This window comes from Neomonachus schauinslandi, chromosome X, assembly GCF_002201575.2.
Source record: "Neomonachus schauinslandi chromosome X, ASM220157v2, whole genome shotgun sequence".
Classification (NCBI taxonomy): Eukaryota; Metazoa; Chordata; class Mammalia; order Carnivora; family Phocidae; genus Neomonachus; species Neomonachus schauinslandi.
The window spans coordinates 95,217,703-95,243,018 of NC_058419.1; the positions used below are offsets into that span (position 1 = coordinate 95,217,703).

General features: G+C 37.4%; 1 protein-coding gene across 1 annotated transcript in view; it reads right to left on the reverse strand.

The window, feature by feature from the left end:
• CFAP47 (cilia and flagella associated protein 47) overlaps positions 1 to 25,316 on the reverse strand; it is a 506,331-nt gene that overhangs the window by 211,308 nt on the left and 269,707 nt on the right. Inside the window, exons 41-45 of the mRNA XM_021681266.1 lie at positions 24,482 to 24,552; positions 23,009 to 23,154; positions 12,919 to 13,030; positions 11,929 to 12,155; positions 4,721 to 4,895 (exon numbers count right to left, since the gene is read on the reverse strand). Coding sequence (XP_021536941.1) covers positions 4,721 to 4,895; positions 11,929 to 12,155; positions 12,919 to 13,030; positions 23,009 to 23,154; positions 24,482 to 24,552 — 731 coding nt within the window. The remainder of the gene's footprint in view (positions 1 to 4,720; positions 4,896 to 11,928; positions 12,156 to 12,918; positions 13,031 to 23,008; positions 23,155 to 24,481; positions 24,553 to 25,316) is intronic.

Genomic DNA, 25,316 nt, shown 5'->3' on the forward strand with positions numbered 1-25,316 from the left:
CCCTTGAGAGAGAACAAGAAATTGGGTCAATGTAAAATACTAGAAACTGAAGAGATAACCTTAGAAATGAAGGTTTTGAGCTCTGTGTAAGTGATCAGCAAAACTAGCCTAGAGCATTTTGTTTGAGTGTTCTTGTACATATTTTTCACAGAGGGCACAAAACACACAGGACCCTCTATATTAGGGAGGTAATAAGTGTTCCTGGATCCACTGGAGATTTCCTGTTTACCTATACCCTTTTAAGGTCCATAAAACTCTTCCTGTCCATAAATTTCAACATCCCCAGAGCCACAAGTAGATGAGAGTTTAAGTCAAGACCTACAACCAGGTAAAAGTCTAGGTTTTATGAGGCCTGAGGCTTTTAAAATATAGGGACCTTCTTCAAGAGAAAGAACATAAAATCGCAAATATAAAACTAGATAGAGACTAAGAAGGGGGGGTCAAAAAAGTGAAAAATCATAAAATTTATGTCTTTGGTAGTATAGTAAATCTGCCTCTGAAATCACTAAATGTTTCAGTAATATCTCATGGTCAGATTTAATAGTTCTAGTGCCTAAAGGTGAAGTACTTTAAGGGAGACAAGACTAGAGTATAATTAATAGCCAACATTTATTAGATATATCATATAGCATTTAAATTCTTAACATATGTCATCTCATTAAATCTGCACCTCATTGAGAAGAAATAGATGTGATTACTTTTTCCATTTGTGAGGTACTGATGAAGACCTGAATCATTAACAGTGGGAGTAGAGAAGAAAAGGAAATAAATTACAGAAAATTTAAAACTACAAGATGAATTGTAGGTATGAGCTCAAAAGAGAGAAGCTTCAAGCAGTATGCCCAGATTTCTAATATAAGAGACAGGGTGGATATATGTCCCACCATATGAAAAGATAAAGATTATATGCTAAGGAACAAATCAATGGAGAATAATAATAATACATTCATTTTGAATCTGAGGGATAAATCTCTCTATTTGTGTATCTATTTGCATACACACACACACACACACACACACACACATATATATAGGTAGGCATGTCAAATGCCTCTGAATATCTAAGTTGAAAATAGAAGGAAAAGGGTGGGAATAAAGATAAACATTAGGGATGTTAATGGTAGTTTTAACTATAGGAGTGTACAGAATCTCCTATAGGATCATTAAAAGTAATAATAGCCCCAGTAAGACAAGTAGAACCTTGAAGATTACCATATAGTTGGAGTAAACAGAATAACTCATGAAACGATTAAGAAGAAATCTTATCAAGGGGATGGAGAAGAAATGCAGGGAATAAGGATATATAGCCTTATCTCAAATATCTAGAATTCTGAGTAGATGCCTAATCATCCAGGTCATATGCAATAGAGATCCAATAAGATGAAGACTGAGAATGGCCCATTGGATTTGGCAATTAGAAAGCAACTAGTCATTTTACTACAGTGGTAGAGCAAAAGCCAGATTTGAGAGGTTGAGAACTAGTCATGCAAGAATAGAAACTACAAATGAAGATAGCCCTACTCAGAAGTATGTTTGTCATGGGAAAGGTATGAATGTCTTTAGTTTTTGAAGCTTGAGAAAGTTTGAGAGCCAAAAGTGAAGGAACTACTTTCAAAGAAGAAGGAGCTCTGATAAATGATGGACGAGCCCAAGAACAGGTTATCTGGCATAAGTTAAAAGATGCACACAGCAAGGTTGATAGGGTAGATTCCTATTATTTGGAGATTGAGGGGGAGGTGGTAAGGGGGTTAAGGAAGAGTGTGTGCTCATGTAGCCCCCTTTCCTCCATGACAGAGGTGACAAAGTCATTTGTCCAGTGGAGGTTGGAGATGGGAAAAAACTGGAGTAAAGAAGATGCTTGAGAAGGCCAGAAACTGTGTGGAAAGGTCATGCAAGAGTCCATGGATAAGCAAGATGCCCAGATGGGATCTGAGACAGAGTATCTATTTGGAGAATTAAATGAGAAAAACTATAAAACCAACTGTCACAGCGCTTTGCATATTGTTGGTGCTCAAAAAATATTAGACCTACTCCAGTCCACTAACAACAAAGGAGTCACAGGATCTTTGAGACTTATGAGGTGGGACAAATAATGTCTTTCCCATGGGAAAATGTTGTCATGTGTGTACATCCGTGGCGTCTGTGGAGATGGATGCATCTACTTGTGTGCACACGCACTTTCTCTACAGCTCCATCTCCTTCAGTTGAAAGCATTATAAGGTTAAAAGGTGGGATGGGAAAAATAATACCTTCCTAAATCATGGAGCTAAAATAAATACGGATTTAAGTCGATTATTTTAAGTAATTACAATAATAGCTATTGTTAACCAGAAATGTGGAAGTTTCATTAGGAATTTCAAAAAGGTAAAGACTGATCGGCAGCATTAATATGAATGGGCAGAAGACGGCCACTTCTCAACACCTCAAAACTAGTGCCTTCTGATGACATTAGAACTTCAAGAGATTATAAAAATGACCCACCTCCACCCCTTTCCTGAAATTAGCAGGAACACTGGGCTATCTCTACTTCTCCAGATAAATACTTGTCATTTCTTTCTCCATGCCACCTATAGAAAAAAGGAAAGAAAAGAAAAGAAAAGAAAAGAAAAAAAAAGAAAAAAAAAGATTTAGGAGTACCTGGCTGGCTCGGTTGGTAGAGCATGTGACTCGTGATCTCGGAGTTGTGAGTTTGAGCCCCACACTGGGAATAGCGATTACTTAAAAAAATAAAATCTTAAAAAAAAAAAAAAACCCAAGATTTCTTTCTATATTACTGTATTGAATGCTAGGAATTTGTTGGTTCTCTTCAGAGTGGCTTATATCACAAAGATAAGCTTTTTTTCCCCCACAAAGATAAGTTTCTTAAATGCTTAACTCTATAATTCTTGGTCTCAAATTCCAATAGAATGTTATTTATTAAACTTAAAAAGCATATGTTCCTTTCCTTTTCATTAATGAAGTCCACTGCTTAACAATAGAATGTACACTGCACTGTTTAGGCTATGTATTTTATTTGACCCGCTATGATCCTGAATTAGAATATTCTGTTTTTGTAAACTTAATTCTTTTAAATGTATGCTGAAGGAAGTGGAAACAGAAACCTGGGCTGCAAGCTTCTTCAATAAAGTCAACTGCATAGAAAATCAAGTTAGACAGGAGCCATGATATGCAAATTGTATTTTAAAACTTTTGTGCATGATCTTTTAAAATTTATAGCTCTATTTTTCTTAATTCTCACTATAATCTTCTTACTGAAATGGATAGCTCACAACTGATACAAAAGAAAAATATTAGCCTTTGAAAATTATCTCAGTGAAAGGCTTTTCAATATAGATAACTTTATACTTATTTATAATTAAACAGCATCTTAAGATGCCAATTTTCATTGTTTTGCCCAAAGGAATTGATGCTCAAGAGTGTTGAGTGAATGGCTAAATAAGTGAATTGTTTGGACTGGGAATCCTAGTTGGGCTTATAATACACACAACTTTATCCAGTTATCTCAAAGGGGTTAAAAAATTATCATAATAAAATCTTCATTTAAAAATTTAATAGTACATTGAAAAGCTGGAGGTAACAAAGATTAAAAAAAAAAAGAAAGACAACAACTTCACTTAAGAACTGTCACCAGCCTGATGGCTGATGAGTTAAATATACCCTCACAGCTATTGGGTGGACTTAAGCTTCTTCTTTTTATTGTTTTGATTTTGAATGTTTAGATAGGACGCCTACTCTCCAGTTTGTCCTAGGCTCCATCATCCTTCTTGCCTTAGACCAGAGCTAATTCATTAATCCTTGTTACATGCTTGGCCACTTAGAATTTGAATCTGGGATCTCAGATCTCCTAGGAAGGTAAAATGAACAGATTACCCTATAACCTTATCATTTGTAACCACTGTTTCTGATTTAGAAACATTAAATAGTTAAAACAAAGCCTTAGGAAAAGAACAAAGGAAAATGTAACAAAACATAAATTAGCAACAATAAAAAGTAGGATCCATGACACTTGAGTTATGATACATTGTGGGAATAGCCCTAGTAAAGAAATTATAATCCTAATGTTATCTACCAGCTTGGAAAGAAGTGAAATGAAAACAAATTAATTTTGGATACTTTAAATTATTTTGTCACATTGTTTACATCCTATTGCTCATATTTGATAATGTATATTTATTAATATTCTATTAAATCTGGGTTAGTCCTTCCTAATTACAATCACAGAATAAAAGGGTACCAGGAGACCAAGAGGAAGTATTCAACTATTAAAGGCCCTAGTCCAGATCAAAGATAAATCACTCATAAATAACACACTGTCTCCTCTGATATGATCTTGCCACCAACAACCCTCCTATCCTTTAAAGTTAGCCTGAGCTTCAACTCCAGCACAGCTTCTGTAACCAATTTCACAGTCACAGCAAGACCTTACCTTTCTCAAAGAGCACTTACTGTCTTTATCAACTACTCTTTAAGAAGGAGTAATAACAGGTTCGCAAATTTCAGTACCAGCAACTTAGCACTTAAATTTAGTACATAGTTTAGATTATTATGCTATAGTATGTTGGTTATTTATAATGCAAAATATCCAATAATTGATATTTATGTACCCTGAACTCTCTCTTTAATTGTATTATGAACATCCTATTAGTAGAGATAATCTCTTTAAAATTTTAGTATTTCACAGAGCCTGGGACAGAGCAAGATATTGCAGTCCATGTGTTACCTGTTTTATTTGCAGGTTTAATTCCTTGAGACTGGGTCAATTTAGCTTGAGTTTCTGGAATCTGAGGAATGTAGATTTTCTTGGGGATATCAAAATGTTCTGGAAGGCTCAGTTCTGCTGTGTATAAAATGGACTTAGGCTTCTTTAGCTTTGAGGTATTAAAGAGCATAGAAGTCTGCAAATAAACAGAGTAAAATTGGAATGTATTTCTCTTAGCCTTTACCTCCAAAACACACACACAAAAGCATCATGTATTTAGAGCCCACATTTGGGAAAAAATCCACCAAAGGATTGAATTTGTTCATTTCTTTCTTTTTTTTAAAGATTTTATTTATTTATTTGACAGAGAGAGACAGCAAGAGAGGGAACACAAGCAGGGGGAGTGGGAGAAGGAGAAGCAGGCTTCCCGCTGAGCAGGGAGCCCGATGCGGGGCTCGATCCCAGGACCCTGGGATCGTGACCTGAGCCGAAGGCAGACGCTTAACGACTGAGCCACCCAGGCACCCCTGTTCATTTCTTTAGACACATTATTATTTGATTGGTGGAAGATAGCACTAACATGTTTTACAGAATCTGTGGAATCATCCTTTATTAACAGATGCTCAGTGTCCCATTCTCTAATCCTTTCAATGTTGAGGAATTCATTGCTTCAGGGAAAAGCCAATTCCACTGGTGAATAGCATTGAGAAAGTGCTTCCCTCCTTCAGTTGATCCCCGTGTTCCTTAACATCTAACCCATCAGTTCTAGTTCTTATCAGAAGCACAGTTAGTCCCCTCTCTTTTCCTAATGACAATTTTGTAAATATATGTGTGCATATGTGTGTGTGTACATATATAGATGTATAAAATTAGGTCCTGCCCTTCCACAGACATCCAAACATACCTTTTATTTTTTTGTTAATTTCTTTTCTTCCTCCCCACTATCCCAAATATACCTTTTAAATAGGTTTGATATGTTTAGTCCCTTCAACTGCTACTTACATACTGTGGGTTACAACAACTCATCATCATGCAAATGCTCCTCAAGACACAATCTAGTTCAATATTGTCCTTCCTAAAATGGAACGCTGAAGAGAAAGCCAGTTCTCTAAGTGTGAACCAAGCAATGCAAAGCACAGAGGTAGGCAATCATTTATTTTTATCTGGATGCTCTATCGTTAACCACATAGTACAGCCCAGTGGTTAGACCAAGCACTCTTGAAGGCAGACTGCCTGCATTTATAACCAACTCTAAGGAAGCTTGCCAGGCTATTAAACAAGTATTTTTTTCCACAAAGTAACATTTTTCAACTATTTTGGTAATTAAAATCATGTAAATTAAAAAACTTAAATTAATTCATTTACATTTATCATTGCTTGTATTTGGTTCATTTTTCTAGTCACTATGAACAAATTATCTATTCACATCAACAACCAGCTCTTTAACCTAAATGTATATCATCTGCCTTCTATATCTTCAAGTCATTAAGTCATGATATATTGACATAGACTCTCTTCTTGGCCAAACTCTAGTCAGGCGCCTCCAACCCCTCGTCTCAAGTAGGCCTCAACCTTGACCTACAATAACTGCAGATTTTCAGCACAAATGATTTTGTCTACCCCCTTCACACACATGCACACACATATACACACACACTCTAAGAGACTTGAACAAATGCTGACTTAGTTTCTAACAGCTCAAGGCCATATCCCTAGGATGATCCCAGTTCCCCTTAAAGTGCCTACCTGAGAGAGCTCAATGCTGCCAAGAGAATATACTGTTTGTTCCAGCCAAAACCCAGTGACAGGAAGATAGGCCCCTAAACCCCCTCTTATTAGAGCAGTTACTTTAGAAAGCTTGCTATTATAAATCCTTTCTCTCCTTTCCTTTCTTTCTTCCACCCCCACTCACTGCACCCTCCTCCTCTTTCTCTCTCCTTTTTAAGATGTAAGTTTTCTGCGACCCAGAACTGTCTTCTCAAGGACCTTAGAATGCAAACATTCAAGGAGATAATGATCCCAGCCAGGTAGGTACCCTGTTCTATCTTGCATCACTACCTCCCGTCATAAAGATCACAGAAGTTTGTTTCTCCTGCAGATAAGGATCAATTAACAAATCCAGATCACACTGACCAACCCCCTCCTAGTTAAAAATGTCCACTTCCCAGATTCTGCTCATTATTATTAAGTTCCCAGCTCATTATCCCTCCTTACTTTCTCATCCTCCTTTTAAAACTCCCAGTTCCTCCTGTACAAATTTCAGTTTAGTTCATGCTGGATCCTTCTCCCCGTTGCAACAGTTACTGAATAAAGTCTATCCTTATGGCTGTAACTAGTATCCAGCTTTGTTTATCTTTGACAGTATCAGTAGGATTACTTCATGATTTAGAGTGCACTTAAGTTATACAAATACAAAAAACATTTTCTTTACCCTTTTGAATCCTCACAAAGGAGATCTTTTAGGCTTCCTTTTTTAAACATATTAAATTTCAAAATTTCAATGATTTTTCTACCACTTATCCCAGAGTATATAGCATGGCTTTTAAAACATAAACTGGAAAAGCTAATAGAAAATAGAAGGAAACTACCCTGAAGTTCTGAATCTTTCCAGTATCACTGAGTATATCGTTAGAGTTGATTTATTAATGGTCAGAAGAATATGAATTCAATAAATGAGTGCTAAATGGTGAAGTGTCAGAAACTCATGCTCTTGAAAAAAGATCCTGTCTCTCACAGTATAAAGTAGATACATCATGTTGCTATTACTCTATAAATATTTCAAAAATTCAAATTCCACACGGTTGTGTACCAAAAAAAAAAAAAAAACCCACCACATAATTAGTCAGATGTGTCACTTTTCTTTGGTAGAAAAGTGATTACATTTATTCAAATAGATTTAGTTCTAAACAGATTTATCTCAAGGATGATTTTAGATTTTTTTATGTAGTTATTTTACACTATAACTGAGCATTCTAGACTTTCATTTATTCCATTATACAATTTCATGGTAGTAGACGAAGAAGTGAACATATGATCTGGAGACTATGCAGGGGAAGGAAAAGAGTAATGGATGGGGGGGGGCAAAAACCTGTGTCCATATCTTTTCTGTCACAAATCAGTGGTGTGATCCTAGGCTACCATCTTACTATTTTGGGGTCTTGGTTTGCAGGTCTGTAAGTGTAAGAGGTTGGACTATGTGTCTCTGAGTGTCTTTGATTTCTTGTCTCAGCTTTAAAACACAATGATGTCTCTACCATGATCTGGGCTGTAATTGCTACCCTATTGTTAAGGGCAACATAAGTCTTTTTATGCCTCAGTCATTTCATTTTTTGTATTACAAGTGTAATTCTACATTCTCTACATTTCTCCATGGGGTCATTGAAATAATCTGGAAAAATGCACATAAAAGCATATTGGACAAATGGTGTAAAATACTATACAGGGAGAGAGTACTTTTAAAATTAATCTTGTTTACTATTCTGCTGCAAAAATTATCAGCATTATTGGATTTCAAGAATGCATTGATAATTGCCACTTGAAAAGAGCCCTTTATGATAGATGTATATGAGCACAATAAGATGCATGTGTGAGTTCTGATTTGCTGCAGCTGGTTTTCCTAAACTAGCACATTCAACCCTTCTACAGTTATTTTGTGCATTTGGAAAGTTTTTGCTGAAATTGAAAAATGTGTGATAGTCACAGAATTCAAAGAAAATAATAATCTTCAGGTAAAAAAACTTACAATTTCTAAATTTAGAGACTATTTAAAACATTTCAATTTTAATTTTAAAGAGGCCGAGGTTTTTGTTCATAAATTATGATGATGATAATTGTTTTTGTTGCTGTTATTTGCACCAACCAATCGAGAAGTACACACATACAGATACCCATCCTGCAAATGTGGGAGGTAAACAAGGATAAGTAAACAAGATGACTGTGACTGTGAAAAATCAGGCTATGAGGCAAGCTGGATAGACATGAAGACCTCAGGTTTAAAGTATTATTTGTTCGGGCACATGTTCAATTCAATTAAAACAGTGACAGAGCACCTGTCACACATAAGACAATAAGGGCTAAAAAGCACACGACAAAGATTTTCCATTTCTAGGCATTCACAATTCTAGAGGAACAGGGAAATATAAAAATAAATACTATACAAAACATAATTTGGTAGATACAATAATAAACACAAAGAGTGTGCTGGGTTTTGGAGACAGTTAAAAGAAGAGTGAGAAAAACAGAAACTGTATATATGCATAAATAATAGAAAGTGGATCCATTGACAAAATCCATCTCCCTCCAGCATTTCTCATTTAAATAAAATGTTTTGATAAGAGGTAAGAATGAAGAAGATAAATTTTTAATTTTTTTAATATTTATTTATTTGAAAGAGAGAGGGAGCAGGGGGGAGGGGCAAAGGGAGAGGGAAAGAGAGAATCTCAAGCCGACTCCCCGCTGAGCATGGGACCCGACGGGGGCTCGATCCCACGACCCTGAGATCATGACCTGAGCCGAAATCAAGAGTCTGACTGGCGCGAGCCAAGCTACTCATGCTGTTTGACTAAGTCCAAGTATGGGGGACGATCCTGAAAACAGGAGACTCCACAGCTGGCTCCTGCTATTCTCTTTCATTTTGTTTATGGCAATCTTTATAATTGTAGGAATATTTCTGGGCTGGCTCCTGCTATTCTTTTTCATTTTATTTATGGCAATCTTTATAATTGTGGGAATATTTCTGGGGTTTCATGATAAAGTGACTACTCACCTTAGTTACGCCTATCTAAGCAATCATAATGAAACTAATTCCACGAAGAATTAGTTTCTATAGTACAAAATAACAAGACGGTCACGCTCTGTCTAGCACCTTTCTCTTTGCGTACTGTTTTTTAGTTTTAGCGAAAACCAATAAGCAGAAATCAATAAAGGTCATGTTAATCATTACAAAGGAAAAATGAAAGAAGGCTATGGCTGTAATCCAGAAAATGATCTAAGATTTGGAAAAACAAAAATATCCTAACAAATAAATCAAGTTCCTCCGAGGCTGTCAGGAGGAGATGCTTGCAACCTGACCCTGTGTCTGTCTCTCCTCATTCGCCGACGCTGTCCTTTCCTACGAGAGACCCACCCAGGCTGGAGCTGGACTCCGGCATCTGACGTTTAACCAACTGAGCTGCCCAGGTGCCCCTGAAGAAAATAAATTTAAAAGTAAAGAGAGAGAGAGAGTGCACTATGATAGGGTTAAAGTTTGAAAAGGCCACATATCAAACATTTCTATTGTAATACTATACTCAAAGTTGAACAAAAACCTTCCCAAATTCATTGCTCCATCATAGAAGTAAGCCTGTTGGTATGAGCTAAAGACAGCCCTCAGCTTCTTGAATGCATAGTGTAGATGGGTCAGTCCAGAGGGCATCAGAGCCTTGGGCCTTGATATTTTTGAACTAATCAGAACTTAAAGTCCAGGTCATCCATAAAATATCATCATTAAATGTTAGGGATCTGTGCATAGACTGTACTGATTCTAGCATTCTAACAAAAAAAGAAATCATCCCTACAATGCTGAGTATTTGTTGTAATATATGTAAGGTAATATATGAAGGTAAATCTCAAACAAGGATGAAAACATTTACCATTTGTTCCTACACTGATCAAAGCTTTAGGTGACTACCTTTGGCATAGCACACTTTTCTAGGCACCGGTGATATGAGAGTTAACTAAACAAATATCTCCTCACAAATTCCCTTGCTGGAGACAGACAATGAGTAAGCAAACAAATATATTCCTCTCAGGTGATAAATGCTATCTATAGAGAAAGTTGAAGGAAATTTAGGATTCGGAAAGTGCCTGGTAGAGGTAAACAATGCTTTTTAAAAAGTACATAAGATTTTTAAGAAGATACAAAAAATATAAGCATAACCTCATTGGTAGCATTCTAGCAGGCCTGAAGTAATTGAGGGAAGTAGCGTCTAATATCTAGGGAAAATTAACCACAGAAGTGCACAGGGCATGGCGAGCATGCATTGGGATTTTTAGATGAGCAAGGAGGCCTGTGCTGAGGGAGTGACATGAATGAATGGGCTTCAGTGGAGAAGGTAAGATCAGGGAAGAGATGGGACTGACTGGGGCGGGGGGGGGGGGGAGGACCGTCCTAAGGATGTTGGGTTTTATTCTGAATGAGCTGAAAAGCCAACAGAGGAATCTGTGCAGGGGAGCAATGTGACCAGGTTTCCATTTTAAAAGAATCGCTTTGGTGGCTCTCTGGAGGCTAGACTGTACCTTACTTCATTTATACAATAGAGTTCAAGATATAATAATAGAGTCCATAGTAATAACAAGAACAATAATGCTGCACATATATGGAGCACTTATTTATATACCAGGTAAAGTGGTAAGCATTTTACGTAATTATCTCACTTAGCTTCCATCAATTACCAGTATCTTCAGATTAAAAATATAAAAATTAGGGTGCCTGGGTGGCTCAGTCGGTTAAGCGACTGCCTTCGGCTCAGGTCATGATCCTGGAGTCCCGGGATCGAGTCCCGCATCGGGCTCCCTGCTCGGCGGGGAGTCTGCTTCTCCCTCTGATCCTCCCCCTCTCATGCTCTCTGTCTCCCATTCTCTCTCTCAGATAAATAAATAAAAAATCTTAAAAAAAATAAAATAAAATAAAATAAAATAAAAATATAAAAATTGAAGATTGAGGATTTTGAAGTAACCAGCCCACAGTCACACAGGTAGACAGTGTCAGGGTCTGGATGCTCAGCCTGGTAGTCTGACCCCGGGGACGAGCCTCTTTGGATGCAAAGAATATCCTGGACAACTTTTAGAACATGTCCCTCCCGGCCCCCTTCCAGAGATTTGTATTTAATTATTCTAGAACAGGGTCTGGGTACTACTATTATTTTAAGTTCTCCAGGGCATTCTAACGTGTAGTCAGAAGTGGAGGCAACCGTGAATTCAGCGGCTACACTGTAATGCCTAAATGTGCTAGCATGCTAAGTTACCACTAATTTAGTTCCACTACTAAAATTAGCAGTCCTGCTAACATTAGGAGAACGCTTTGCTTCAGACTTTTTAATGAGGTAGAAAGAAGAAAAGCTACTGAGCTGTCTTCCTGAGGAAAACCAGCACTCGTCATTTTTCCATGTAAAAAGGTTACGATCAAGTGACAACTCTGCATGTTCTACAACGACAATCATTTCAGTGCATCATGTGTCCTGCATTCTCACCTCAATCTTGGTCAGCCCCAGGAGGGCGATGGCCACACGAACACTGCTGCTCTCCAGAGTGCCCGTGATCAACCGTCGCTCATACTCTATATCCGACATCTGCTGCTGGGCCGCCAAGGCCAAGGCCTTTTCCTTGGCTTCATTAGTCAGTGGCAACTTAAGGTCCACATCCAAGATTTGACGGAGCTCACATTTCAAATACAGAACTGGATTTTCCTTACTCAACACTAGGGGAAGCAAAAAGATTCATGACTGCCAGGATCATTTATGCCCTCGACAACCTTATCCAGAATGCACTTGGAAGGTTTGAAACAGAAAACTGCAGTTGTGGCCTTCATTAACCAGAGTAACATGGGTAACTCATTTCCAGTAGCCCTAGTTCAGTAATTCAAGAGTAAGTCTTCAGGAATTAAAGTGATTTTGCTGGTATTCTCTAAGAAGAATGCTCAAAGAATGCTCAAAAGAACTCAAAGGGTTCTTTCGCAGACATATCAACATGTTCAAACATTAAGTGATCATTGTGCTATCAGCGATTAGAAGGTAAGGGAGGTAAAAATAAATGTAAAGACATGTGTCAGGTGCTGGTAAGAGCTGTCATTTTCTTTCACTAACAACCTTACACTTCAGAATGAGGGTACAATTTCAGGGTACAAGTTCAGTTAATATATTACAATATATAGAATTTGAGAGTAGAACCATTTCCAAATTATTTGGGCAACTGAAAATTTGCTGAGTAAGTATTTTACATGCCAAATTTCAATATTCATCTGAAGAATGAAAAATAAGGATTTAAAAAAAAAAATCACCATTGACATTTTCTTGTTAAACTGGGGCTGTATTCCATGGATGCTGACATAATAAAGTTAAAAGGGAGCCTTCCAAAAGCCTTCCAAGTTTTTATTGGAAAAACTTGCCAGGAGTATGCTTGGATGGCTCTATGAAGAAGAACCCCATCCTTCAACATTTTAAATGAAACAAAACATACTCTACCTTCCTCTGGCGAAGTGCTGTAGTCAAGTGGAGCTGAAGAATCCTTTGGGAGAAAGGAGGAAGGCAAGGGGATCATACCTTTTCCTTCCACAACGTAAATTAATTCTCCAATCTAAAACACAACCACACAATAATATTAAATTCCAAAAGCTCAGAAAAAATTAGGATCTTTCTGCTATAAGAAAAAATCTGTACACTATAACAACATCCATGCAGTGTGCATTGCTAAGCAACTGTAAGCCTTAAGTGAGGAGTGAAAGGTAGGGCTGAAATCTAGCCCTCCCCCAGTGTGGGGGAAACTTTGTATGCAACCAGAGCAAGGAGGGATTAAGAAGGCCCCAGGATGGCCCTGAGGGCAGCTGATCTTAGTAGCTGTAAATATCCTTGGTAGACTGCTAACTTAAATCACATAAACAATCAAGAAAGAAAGAAAGATTTTTTTCCTTCATTCTGTAATGTATTGTTGGAGAGGAGTGACATCACTTTTGCATGATGACTGAGTCCCCAGACGTCTATATTTTAAAATGCAGATTTTCAAAATGAGCATATGACGGACTGCAGATCTTTTAGAATAAGTAATTAGGCAAGAAATACAAAAGACTAAACAAAGAGAGTGAAAATTAAAGTAGGGTCAACGCAAGGGCAGCAACATGATATGGGGAAAGATTAACAGAGGTTGAAAGGCTTGGTTTCAATTCTGGTACAGCCATTTACTAGCTACTAAGCCTCAGGCAAGTTTAGTCAATCTCTGACTTTCAGTTTTGGCCTCTGTAAAACAGGATGATCAAAAAAAATAAGTTCATTTTAGAAATCTAGAGATTAAATGAAAAGGAAGGGGAGAGAGGGAGTCTCAAAAGACATAAGATCCCAATGGATGAATATTTAGATCTTGATTCTGAAGGGAAGCAGAAAATGTCACCCCAGAATATGTTGCTTTGGTATACTGATAATTTTGACTTGTAGGCACTTGAAAGACAGCAAATGCAAGGAGAGGCTTTCTTTGAACTTGCCTTATCTGCCTAAAGACAGACCCCCCCCAAAAGAAACTCATGTATCATAAATTCCCTCCCTGAGGATTTCATCAACCAAGGACTGACTCATCAGAAGAGACTAGAAGTTGACACTGTACACCGACAAACTTTGTCACAAAGTATCATGTCTCCCATCTATTCTTCTGAGTCCATTCATCTTTCCTAAAAAATCATTTACTCTCCTCTAAGTGACCAACGTCCCTTTCTCCCTTTTCCCTATTAAGATGGCATTTAAGCCCAAATTCTAAGTCACTTTGAGGAGTTACTCATTTTTCCTTGGGTACCTCTCATGTATATAGGAAGTATACATGTTAATAAATGTGTTTTTTTCATGTTAATCTGTCTTTTATTACAGGAGTCTCACAGCCAGTAATTCAGAAGGGTAGAGGAAAAACTATTTTTCCTCCTCTACAATTCAAACAAAGACACTTAAAAGGAAATGACAGAAAAAACATACAGACAATCATGAGACAATCAGGGAAATACAAACAATGCCTGGTTGTTTGATGCTACGAAAAAATTTTACAATATTTTTAGTAATAACAGTATCATGATTATGTTAAAAAACCGAAGTCTTTTTGTTGTAGAGATGCTTACTAAATTATTTGTGGATAAAATTATGTGATGATTGAGAGTTGCTTCATTATAATGATGAAATAATTTTGGCCATGCACTGTTGAAGCTGGGAGAAGGATACAGGGGGGATATATTGCAGTTTTATTTCTAGAAGTGTGTTTTATATTTTTCATAATAAAGTCTTTTTAAAAAAAATGCTTACATCTTTAGAAGTAGAATGATAGTAAAGATGTGGCAAGGACTAAATGAGGTAACACATATCAGGAACCTAACCCTTTGCCTGGCACTTACCAGGCACATAAGAGATCCATCTAAATGGAGAGGGACCATCTGTTGAGAGCAGGGCTTCCCAAACATTCGTGACATACAAATCACCTAAAGATATTGTGAAAATGCAGGTCTGACTCAAGAAATCTGGGGTAGGGCCAAGACTTGAGAGGATCAATGAAAATGAGCATTGGCAAATTTAGGGCTAAGCCATACAATGGAGAATCTTCTGCCAGAATGACCTTGTGACAGGCATGCATCTAACTACTAGGAAAGCAAAAGGAAACAAACTTAGCTTCCAAGCTGGGACTCTACTAGTTTGAACTGTCCCACCATCTTAGAACAATATTAACTATATGTTTGAGAGACTATTCCAGAGGCAGCACACATAAATGATATAAAAGGAAATTGCATAATAAAAATACATATTCCAAGATATTGTAGATATCCTAGATAACATGTGAAATGGCAAAAACTGAAAATTAATCTGGAAACAATATAAGAATAATCAATTTCTGATCGTGAGGTCAATTTATTTATAGCTTCACTATCCCTCCCTGTTTGAGATTTGTTTACAATAAAATTAACTGTCATCTACTCTCATACGATAATGTTCCATAGAATTTTATTAATTATGACTCACAATTACCTTCAGTTCATACTGAAAAAAGAAATATGGAAAACGTTGAATGTTTTGAATTGTTTAGCATTTAATTCCATGCACTCTGGTAATAAACAGTACATTATAGAAAACTTTCATATAGTAATTTTTCCTAAGCAACCTGGTACTTTGCAAACATAAATCCAAGCTACCCATCTGAAATGGGTTTTCTGTGTGTGCATGGTTTACTACAAATACAACTGAGTGATTAATACTAATGACATGAAATTTTCAATGATAATCGAAGTACAAAGACTCAACAGAGACCAGAGAAAACAATATATTAAATTTTACTTTTACCTTTTTCTCATTTTAATTTTTATCTAAAAAATCAGTCGTTTAACCCAAAATATAATATTCATGAGAAATCAGACTCGGTGAGTATAGGGTTACCAAAGTACATGTTTTCTTAAATGTGTGCCTGATCTATAGCTTGTCTTCTCAATGAAAATGAATACTAACTCATGGAAGTTGATACAAAGGGAGCAAACTGCTATTTGCCAGAATATTTCCCTTAAATATACATTATAAAAAGCCTTCTAACCATGGATTAGCCAACTAAAATATCAGTAACTAAAACTCCATTCGACTCCATTTAATTCCACATCTTACACAGATGACATATTATCATTTCCCAAAAAATTATTTTGTCTAACTTGTTCACTTTCAGTGTTCTTTTTTTTATTAAAAAGAAACAATTGAAAAAAAATGCCTGTGTCAGAAAATTGTTCAGGAAAATCAACTGTGGTATCATCTAATTATTTCCCTCTACTTTTCTTGCAATAAAATCAGACCAGGAAAGGAATACAAATGCAGTAAAGAACTCCCTTAAAGTAGAGAAGTCCCTTACATTCCAAGTCTGGAGGCCGTGACAAGGGAAATGAGATTATCTGACACATAACAGACACTTGTCAATGTGAGCTATTCTAACAGTCTATTAAATTTCCTTTCTGCCCTTAATTTCATATTTTACAGTCAGGATGTTTCCTTGGATTTTTATTATATTTTCCAGAAAGATGCCAAAGCCCATAGCCCATTGTCCATTGTAAGAAACCCTCACAAAAGGTATTTTGTTCTTCCTGTGTATCTAGTTAAATGCAGTTGTCAAATAACACAGTTGCACGCAAATTTACAAGACCAGCTGTTAATGACCCAGAAATAAGGAACACAAACAATGAATTGGCAGAAAAGTTTTAATCCCCAGCTCTGCTACTAATGAGCTGGGTAACCTTGGACATGTCATGGATGACCTCCAGACACAAACAACCTTAATCTTAAAAAAAAAAAAAAAAAAAAAGCATTTTAGACAGAAAATCCCCATGTTGTTTCATAGGTCTTAAAATTCTACTTATTCTCTAATCTTGGGCCTAGATTTTGCTATGTTTTGTAATTTATTTGTTTGGACTGGCTGAACAATATTATATTACTTTGATGGCTAAACAGGTATGTGAGAGCTAAGCTAAAATTCTAAAATGTTAAATTCCATACACTAAAGAGAGATCATTAATCACTGTAGGTGGCTATTTGGCATTGCCATAATTATAATGTGAAACTGACCAGTAAGAATAATCACTGTTCTTTTAAAATATGATCTTTCACAGAATGAGTGTTCTAGGAGACTCGGTAAGGGTGAAAAGAAAATGTGTAAAGAGATTTGTATGCTTGCACTAAAAAGTTCAACTTTCTTAACACAATCTTTTTTTTTAAGACTTATTTATTTTAGAGAGAGAGAGAGCAGGGGGAGGGGCAGAGAGAGAGAATCCTAAAGCAGACTCCCTGCTGAGCAGGGAGCTGGACGCCAGGGCTTGATCCCAGGACCCTGAGATCATTATGTGAGCAGAAATCAAGAGTCGGCTGCGTAACCGACTGAGCCACCCGGGTGCCCCTAACACAGTCTTAACTGCATGCCTGAGAAATTATTCCACAGACATTTTGAGAAAGCAACATATATTTAAATACCATAAAATATTAATTACTTAATAAAAATATATGGCATACTGTAGGAAAACATCTCGTCAAATAACAGAAAGCTTGGCCTAGAATTTAGAAGTTACTGTGGCAATGATATTGACAATCTCTCTTTATCACTGTATTTCTCAGAACAGTTTCTATTCAATTTTTTGCCATCAATTTGCTCTGCATGTAAATGAAAATTTGCTTCAAGTGTGAACATCATGCAAACTGTCATTAAGATTGATCTTTATATCAATATTCATCTTTGCGGTTCTCTCTTGTCCCCTTGCTCCTTCCCCCAAATCCAACATCATCTCCTCTTCTTTCACCACTACTTCTCACATGCTTCTCTCTGTCTTTACCACTGGTATGCAAAAAGCAGAAGGCAGTAGAGAATGGAGATGTGTGGAGTAGTATAACAGACTGCAAGAGTCTCTGAGCCAGTCTCTTGGTCTCCAGCTTCCTTCTCCAACTCTTAATCTATTCTCTGTTTTGGCTCCAGAGATGCTTTCTAAAACAAAGATGACATCAGGTCATGCTTATGCTCAATATCTTCCTGCTTTAAATAACAATAATTACCTTAATATAATAAAGTTATTCAACTAAAAATTTCACTGCCCTCCTCATTATCAGTCTGCCTTATCCATCCAATCAATTTTCTGTCACTTCCAACAAGCCTCTCTCAGAATTGGCAATTCAAGTGTCAGTGAAATTTCATGCTTAGCTGCTTGCCTCATGTTCTCAGAATCTTCTTGAGCACACTTCTCCGCTACCCAAACTCTGCTTTACTGGCAAATTTCCACTCACCCTCTTAACCAAACTCCTTTATGAGTCAATTATCCCTGCCTCTGCTATCATATAGAAGTGCATTTTCCCTCTATTCTAGACATGGCCACAATCTGGCTGACTGTGTTATAGAATTAATGGACATGTTTCAGGATACCGTGTACATAAGAAAAGATTATGTCTTACAAGGGGCATCTTGTTGAGGGCATGGTTGCCCCAGCACAATGTGGCATCCACTGAAGGCAGGAATGCATTTTTATAATTCTTAGGAATGTGCCATACATTCAGCAAGCTTTCTTCATCCACCTGTATGGAGTACCAACTTCAAATAAGTACAACTTTCTGTGTGAACTGGGCCAGCCTGATGCAAGCGTGCCTTCTCCACGGAATGTGAATCCCCTTAGTACAGACTTCATGTCCTTTCTCTGTGTTCACTCTCTATATACCTACAGAACTGGCTTTATACTTTTGGTGAATCAAACTGTGCTGGGAGAAGTGAACACAATAATAAAATGAAATTACTGAGAATATAGCTTGAGGGCGTTAAGTTTTAAAACTTACAAGAGTCATTCTCCATAGTCTACAGTTTCCTTCAAGAATGAGAGAGTTCCAGACTAGCAACTAGCAGATACATCAGTTGTGGATATCAAATGCACAGCTTAGTGATTATAGTCAACAATACTATGTTATAAACTTTGAAGATCCTAAGGGACTAGATCTTAATTGTTCTCAACACAACAAAGAAATGATAACTGTGTGATGTGACAAAGGTGTTAGCTAACACTACTGGAGTAACCATATTGCATAAATGTATCAAACCAACATGTTACCTAAAAATTTATACAATGTTATCTGTCAGTTATAGCTCAATTAAAAAAAAAGGTTCATAAAATTGACATGGATTTGGGAAAATAGGAATTACTGTTCGCTTGTATTCTATATGTCATTTGAAAGGGTATCCCCTGGAGCTAAAATACTGGTATCCCAGAGGCATGTGGAATCTCTACAGACTAACTGTTAGGATCATTGATAAGAAATCCAGAGGAGACCCCCCCCCCAAGAATAAATAACTACCATTGGGTACAAAATTCTCTTTAACAGATTTTCCTCTAATGTTTTTTCTTGAAAAAGGCTGCAGTGCTTATGGCAGGATGATGATGGTTTCACAGAAAGGAGAGTGGGTGAAGGGGGAGAAGGCCCTGCAGCAGGGAGGGGGCTCAAACTATGTGTAACGTTGTGAACATTTACCACATTGATCTAAAGTTCACTTAACCTGCTCCCATATTGTCCGCAGGCATCTTAAGGTTAATAAATGTTTCAAAGTGTTTATGGGCCAAATGGGGTTTCATCTTCTGTTTCCCTGGGAACAACTCAGGGGTACAGGAAGGAGTATACTTACCAAAACAACAGCAACAACAAAATATGCAGTGTAACAAACTGAATGAAAAATCAAAAGGTGAGTGAAATGTGGCTTGCCATTAAAAATCATGGAAAATAAAAGAAACCACCTTCAAATGATACTCAGTCCCTCCAGTTATAAAAATAACTTTCATAAAACTGAAGTTGCTTTGCCTAAATGTAAAGATTTTAGAATAGCATAATTTAATGTTTTTGCCTTCACATTCAATAAAATTAAAGAAAAACCAGTATTATTAAAGTCTACACGTTAACTATGATTGAAAAAAGTTGCACTTTGATTATAGGATATTCAAAAATATACATAATAGAGACTGCCAGCTTAATCTCTGCATCAGCACAGACAGAAAGACACAAAAGGCTGAGGGAGAATGAAATGAGGGACAGGGCAAAAAGTCAGATGAGTGGTCCCACTAATTCACGCAAATGTAAGGGAGGCGGACAGACTGAGACACAATATATTAACAACTGGTAACATGTAGCCTTAGACTAACTTGTTGGAGACCACAAATCAATAAGAAGGCCTTGCCTGCTCTTCTACCTGGGAGTGGGCACCCTTGTTCTGCCAACTTTTTATTTGACTTGGCAAGGCTGAAACTCACTTTGGTGTATAGGGCCCCAGTGTGGGACTGGGCCAATTCCCATCAGTTGCTCAGGGATGCTGACTCCCATCCTGGCTTCCTCAAGTCAACAATACCTGAACTTTGGTTTTTATTTGTTCTGACTAAGTTCTGTAGACAGAAAAGGACAATGAAGGACTGCAAGATAACAAAGTCTAGTTTGGTTCCATAAGAAGGCTCATGGGTTGGTAAAGGAGGACTGGTTAGGCCACAGCAAATGGCTGCAACTGGATGGAACCCAGTCTTAACGCAGGCCCAATGTCAAGGATCCCTGCCTGATGCCCTTGCCTCTCTCGCACGGATGATCCTAGAAGTGATGGGTGGTTTCTTATTTGGGAGCCTAGGACTACACAAAGCAGAGGTTCACACAGGCACAAAAGTAATATCTTTACTTACACAGCCCCTGGGGTTGTGTCAATACATCACTTTGTACTTTGCAGTGTTTGTGTGGGGGTCTGTCAAGCTCTCCTCTCAGAGAGGGCTGTTCTTCAGGGACTGGGTCATGTTTCTACTCCAGGTTTCCCCATTCAATCTGCCCCATCCACACATGAGCAGAAAGACTGTTGGACTTCTGGCATTTGACAGTATGAATTTTTAGGGATTTTGGAGGTTTTCCCCTAAGCTAAGACTTTCTATGAACATTGATGGAAGTTTTGTAAACTGTTTGTGCTTTTAAGCAGCTATTACCTAATTCATCTCATTTTTTTTTTTATTTGAAAGTTCAAATGGAACAGCTAGAATGAAACAAATGGCCTTTCCTTGATAGCAGTGTTAGTAGAAATGTTTCTGTTTTACACATGGAAAGCTATCAAATTGAGGCCTAATTACTTTACAGTTTTCAACAGGTGGTTCCTTAATGGCAAAGCAGTTATCACACATTTAATAAGAACAGGAGCTAACTAGGTGGACTTGGATGTTTGATTATCTATTTAAGCGTGTAATTGCATTTTTCAATATAATTAGCAATAAATTGAATGTGTAAATTAATAGATGTGTTTGCCCACATAAGTAATTGTAATTCAGTGCAATACTTTAGATTAAGGGCATTATTTCTCAGTTGATAGCAATATAATTTCATGATTACTGTTTTTCTTAAGATTTTTTATGACAGCAACAAAATATATGTAATCAAAAGGCATGTTATAATAAGCTGAGATTCCAAGTTAAGTATAATTATATTTTGATTAATTTAGACAAAATTTATGGAAGTAAATATTAATATTCCAATAGTTGAATTCAAATAATAAAGTCAGCCTCCTTACTATGCTATTGAGAATTAACCCTAGCATTTTCTAGAGCTATATTATAAATTAATATAAAAAAGGAACTGAAGGGCGCCTGGGTGGCTCAGATGGTTAAGCGTCTGCCTTCGGCTCAGGTCATGATCTCAGGGTCCTGGGATCGAGTCCCGCATCGGGCTCCCTGCTCCTTGGGAGCCTGCTTCTCCCTCTGCCTCTCTCTCTCTCTCTGTCATGAATAAATAAATTAAAAAATCTTTAAAAAAAAAAAAGGAACTGAAGTATTTGATTAAACTACTACTAGTCACACTATCATTACTATTTTTCAGAAATTTTCATATACAGGAATTCAGAAAATCCTGGGCTCTTTTAGGGGAAATAAAAAACAAGATTTAGCATTACTATAAAACAGCATTTTTTTCCCTCCTAAATGGCAATTTTAAGCAAACTATTCTTTACATATTTAATTGACTATATTATTTTTCATGTGTAAATGATCCTATAGACACCAGGTCAATACAATACCTCTTTCCAATTACCATTATTTCATTGCGTATTCATTTAACATAGCACATAATTGATACAGAATCGATATCTTTGGGGATATCTTCTGGGTGTTATAAAGTCCCTCCTCAGGTCAACACATGACAGTTTCTTTCTGGAAGGGGATAATACCATAAAACTTTTCCTCTAAAGCCTGTCTCTCTGCCTCTCTCCCTCCCTCTCTCTGTTCTTCCATCCCTCCTCCTTTCCTTCTCTCTCTCTCCTTTGCTGACTTTATTTATTTATTTTTGTTTAAAGATTTTATTTATTTATTTGAGAGAGAGAGGGAGCACAAGCTGGGGGAGAGGCAGAGGGAGAGGGAGAAGCAGGCTCCCCGCTGAGCAGGGAGCTCCACATGGAGCTCCATCCCAGGACCCTGGGATCATGATCTGAGCCGAAGGCAGACGCTTAACCAACTGAGCTACCCAGGCACCCCCTGAGCCACCTAGGCACCCCATTTTCTGGCTTTAAAGAAGTAAGCTATATGGATGCCAGAGCCACTAGAAAATTAACTCTGCCAACAACTTGAGAGAGCTGAGAAGCAGCTCCTTCCTCAGTGGAGCCTCTGAGGAGGATCCAGCACTGGCGAGTCCCTTGACTGAAGACTTAATAGACCTTAAACAGAGGACCCACCTAGGTCATGCCCAGACCTCTGACCCATGGAAAATGGCATGACATAATAAATGTGTGTTGTTTGAAGCCCCTCAGTGTTTGGTAATTTGTTATGCAGCTACATAAAGTGAATACACACAGAGCTGCAGCAAGGTTAGGCATGCCACCGATCTCTCCCGTGGGACTTCCTAAGGCAGCCATTATAAAGTTTACCCACAACTAGTGTAACTGCTTATTTGTGAGGATAAGCTCTTTGTTTAGCAACGAGAAGGCTGCAATTGTTGTCTACGTTACTAGAGTCTGCAGCTGCCTTCAAGCCCCCTGTACTGGTTATTCCATTCCAGTGCCAGCCCATGATGAAGGCATGTGCCACCATTCTGTTCTCACCTCTTTGCTGCTAAGGATGATGACACAGTAGCGCGTGTGCATGTCAAAGGGAAGAAACAAGAGCTCCAGGCTTGAAGTCCCTTTTACTCCCAGGTGAAGAGTATGTGTGGAGCAGAAGAACTCTCTGATGAAATTGGACTTAATTGCTACCAAAACATGAAGCAGAGCTTGTTTACATATCATTTCATAAGTGCTGTTTCACTTAGTGCTTCAAGTTTTAAAATACATAAAAAAATGTTTAAAGCGTTAGCACACCAAATTAGATGACACGTGCATTTGTTAATAAAAGTATGGGTGACCCCAGCTCAAGCCTGATATCATAAAAATGTGTAATTATGACCCTCTATTAAAGATTCCTTAAAAAGGGAACTTCACTAGTGTTTAAAATTAGCCTCGATATACATATATAAATAGCAAAGCGATCATCTATGCATTTACAACTTTTTTGGTCAACTATATTAATACTTCACGTAACAGGGTGTAATAGAAAACTTGAACTGGAAATAGAGGAATGTTTTATATATATATATATGTTTCTATCATTCTGTTGGTTTTAAAACATGTCTACAAGTTCTTCAACACTGCCTTGAATGTGGTGACATGGTGGGGCAGTCTTAGTGACTTGATCCCAATGAATAGTACGCTAGAAAGCAGCAGTGTGACTTCTGACATTACAGCAAACAATGTAATACAATTTCTTCCTAATCATCCCTTTCTTGGCTCACTTGCTTTTAGAACCGAGTTGTCATCCTGTGAAGAAGCCTAGGCCACATGAAAAGCCACATGTAAGTGTCTAGGCCAACAGCCCCACCTGAAGTCCTAGCCAAAAGGTATTATCCATCAGACACGTGAGTCAGGAAGCCTTTGGGATGACTCCAGCCCCAGCCTCCATCTGACTGCAACTGCATGAGGACGCTGAGCAAAAAGCATCTAGCTGAGGCCAGTCCACTCCAGCAGTGTGGGAGATCATGTTAATACATTTTTATTGTTTAATGCCACTACATTTGGGGTGGTTTGTTCTGTAGCTAGAGATAATCAGAACATTCCTGTATCTATTTTCCTATCCACATTCTATTCGTATTTTCTAAATCTACAGTTATTTCATAAAACAAAGTAAACCTGCGTTCTCCGTGTAATTTTAAACATGGTGATACCTGTCACCTAAATAGGTTTAAACAGTTTAGAATAAGCCAAAAGAAACATGAAAGTCATTTATTTATATACATTCATTGTATGGGTAAGGCAATTGGGACTCGAAGTAAAGAGAAAGATGTAGACTCCTCCAAAGGGTCATGAATAGGAGAGGCTGAGGACCAGCCCATGGGCCTCCCACTCCGCCAGCAATCCCCAGGGCTTGGCATTCTGTCTACTATCATAACCATCCTTTGTTGAGTATTTCATTTACTGGTATGCTATGCACATTTTAAAAGTCAGACATGAAGACAAATGAAAGTTTTTATTTGAGGTACTCACAGGTTCTTAAGGCATTTGGGGAATGGCAACAACCCTCCGCATTATCAGTTTCAGGGCTATTCCCAGCATCACTGTCATAAGTAAATAGGAGAACAACATCAACAACACAAATGAAACTCAAAAACAATTCTCTATCTTCATTAAATCTTATAGATCCTTAAAAATTATGGCTACCTACATGATATGCAAAGACCACAGATGTATTTCATATATCACCTTTATGTTTACATTGTTTCAGAAATTTTAAAAAATGCAAAAAGCAAACTAACAATCATCCATATTTCCACCACTGTTCTATACAATTAATTAAAAACAATTCCTTTTTACTTATGAATACTATGGAGAAATAAATATTTGATAATAATAAAAAAACCCAAATCCTGAGGCCCAAAAGTAGTGGTCTCAACTTAGGACTACATAGGTATTCTCTCCAAAAGTGGTTCTAGAACTTGATTTCTTGAAAGAGTCTCTTCTTTGAGCTTATTGTTTCTGCATTTGCTTCTTTCTCATAAAGAGAGGAGATACGGACAGCTGTTTAAGCACTGGTTGCATTTCTGAAAATTAATTCGCAGACCACAGCCTGAAACAATTGCCTCCCTTGAAAGGTTCCATATCTTCCAGAACCCATCAATTTTCCCCCCAAATGGCTCTTCTCAATATTCATGATTACTTTGCTCAACAAGCTGGCAATTAGCATCTGGGCTCTCAGATATTGTTTGCCTGATTTTTTTTCTGAAAATACAAAAACTCCATATTTTCTCACCTTGTCATATGCTCTTGCCTGAATTTGTTTTTTTATTTATTTGAGAGAATGAGCAGTGGGGAGGGGCAGAGG